Source organism: Ziziphus jujuba, chromosome 6, assembly GCF_031755915.1.
Source record: "Ziziphus jujuba cultivar Dongzao chromosome 6, ASM3175591v1".
Lineage (NCBI taxonomy): Eukaryota > Viridiplantae > Streptophyta > Magnoliopsida > Rosales > Rhamnaceae > Ziziphus > Ziziphus jujuba.
In genome coordinates, this window is record NC_083384.1 from 1,494,220 (window position 1) to 1,496,947 (window position 2,728).

Here is a 2,728-nt window from a genome sequence, read left to right on the forward strand (position 1 = left end):
ATGGCCACTGACGGTTTGTTCATATCTGGCCAAATTTTCAAGCATTGGAAACATTATAGAGTATAAGGGGGAGCATAAAGATTGGTTTGGTGGCACCGTAAATGTTCCATACCCACCAAAAGTTGGTACTGGAGAGCAGCATTCGTTTCTTCATCTGAACGCTCTTAAACCTCCTACTGGTTCATCAGGGGGCGTCGTTTATTGTGGCATGAATGATAAGGGAGGAGAGATTCAATGGATTGTGGGGTGGGACAATTGAGCCGATGTCACAGAAAATCTAGTAACTATATAATTAAGCTAGCAAGCTAGTATATATTATATTTAAATTAATACTATATTGGTTTACGTCTTTGCTTGTCCCTATATGTATAATCACGCATGCATGCATTTAGCATTTAGATTTTAGACACATGATCATATGAATATAAGCTATTAGTTTACTAATTTTATCAAATTCATTATTAGTCATTTCAACCTAAAAAGAAAAATAAAATCATTGTTAGACATATATAATTGTATTTATACGTTCTTATATATTGAAATGTAGGTATACATTGAAGTCCGTGCACCAGCTAAGGTTGATTGGGATGTGATAGAGCAAAAGCTGCCTCTTAATCAAAACTCTAGCGGCTATGATGGATGCTTCACCCATGTATCAATTACTGATGGCAATTTCCCTAAAATTCAAGCAGTACCCACGTCGAAGTCCAAAAGCAAGAACTAGATTGCCAGCTGGCACTGGTCATAAGTAATAAGCATGCATCATGTACCGTGTGTGGAATAATGTCATGATATCCACATTATCATGGCCTTTTGTTTTATCGTATGTGGAGGCTGCCTAGCTGATGCAGTCAAAATTAATATGTATGCATACATGTATGGTGCCATTACAGTTTACTTTTATCATATGCTATGGTCTTTCAAATGAAATATTACCAAATTGTGTTATCCTTTAGTTTCCAATATTTAGAGAACCATTTTTTTCGTATGCATGTAACCAACAGCGGAGCCTTGCAGGCAAAGACCTTTTTTTCGGAAAAAAAAATTATAATATACAACATTTGATCATAAGGAAAAATAAAAATAAAAACCATATACTTTAAATTTAACAAAGCCATACAAAAAATACAAGTAATAAATGTAATAACGTATTTAAAATAACTTTCCAATTTTTCTTTTAAATTTTATAAATAACTAATCATTTTATTTTTTTATTGATCTTTTTTTTTTTTGTTAAACAATAAAAAAATATAATTCATAGTTGCTGAATCGAACTACATATGTATATAATTGATATTTTTATAAGAAAGATATTATTTAAGTATATTTTTATTCAAAATATGTATATATATATATATATTTTTTTTTTTTTGGTTTAAAAACAATACAAAAGATTTATTAAGTTAATAAACTACTTATACCAATAATTTAAAAACCATAAATTTAAAATAGTGAAATAAGAAGAAAAATTATTTCAAATAATTAAAAGAAATACAGTACTGTAAGACGGAAGAAAATTCTAACATATTTTCTTGGACACCTCACACACATGCACTCCACTGCTCCTCTGACGCTTCATAATTTAATGCCACATATATCAAACTTTTCTTCTATACTGCTGATGTCATGCACCATGATGTCACATACCAATTGGAAATTAAGTTGCCCACGATAAGCATAAAAGAAGTGCCAAAGAATCGGCAGTAGTGCCCTAGAGCAAACAAAATTTTCTCCATTTAATTACTCATCGTATCATATTTTATTAACTAGTCTATGGACACAAGTATCTCGAAAACTTATAAAAACTAATTAAATTATTTATTCATGCAATCGACAATTGAAATAGTACTCCATCTAATTTTAGATATGAAAACAAAAAAAAAATTATCAAAAAATAAAAAATGTCTTGTGTACATTTCTTCTTCGTAACAAAGATGTATAGATCATTATTTTTTATTTTTACTGAATGACAGAGATGGATAATTTTTAATTCTTGAACCTCGGCATGCATGTATATAATTGATATTTCATTAGAAAATATATTATTTTAATATATTTTTATTCATAGTATATATTTTTTATTTGAAATAGAATAAAATTGATTTGATCATAGATCATTCATGTTTATAATTTTAAAATTATAAATTTGAAAGATGAGAAAGAAAGAGAAATTATTATAAACGATTAAAAGAAATACAATGACACAGAAAAAAAAATTCTAACATATTTTCTTGGATACTGCTCACCGCACCTCACACACATGCACTCCACTGCTCCACTGACACTCCATAATTTTAACATATTTTCTTGGATACTACTCACGACACCTCACATGCATGCACTCCAGTGCACCTATGGTACTAATATCAACGTAATTTTAATATAATTTTTCAATTTAATTAATCTAAATGTCATATTTTATTTGCTAATTTGTTGATACAACCAGTTCGAAGACTTATTCAAAGTAGTTAAGTTATTTTAGTAAGCAAATAAAGTATTGTATCTATTTTTAGATTCGTAAAAAAAAAAAAATCAAAAAATAAAATATAGCTTCTGTATGTTTTTTTTTTTTTTTTTTTTTTGCTTAAGAAAGATGAATATATCATTTTTTTTAATAATAAATATGCATAATTTCTAGTCCGTGAGCGGCGATATGTATGTAGGTAACAGATATTTTATTAAAAAATATTATTTTAAATTATTTTTATTCATAATATAAGTATTTTTT

At 27.9% G+C, this 2,728-nt stretch overlaps 1 protein-coding gene across 1 annotated transcript; it reads left to right on the forward strand.

Moving 5' to 3' along the window:
• LOC125419341 (23 kDa jasmonate-induced protein-like) lies at positions 1 to 724 on the forward strand. Its single transcript, XM_060818301.1, has 3 exons — positions 1 to 13; positions 60 to 241; positions 548 to 724. Exons 1-3 carry the CDS (start codon positions 1 to 3, stop codon positions 722 to 724), a joined length of 372 nt encoding a protein of 123 aa, XP_060674284.1.
• Positions 725 to 2,728: the final 2,004 nt, after the last annotated feature.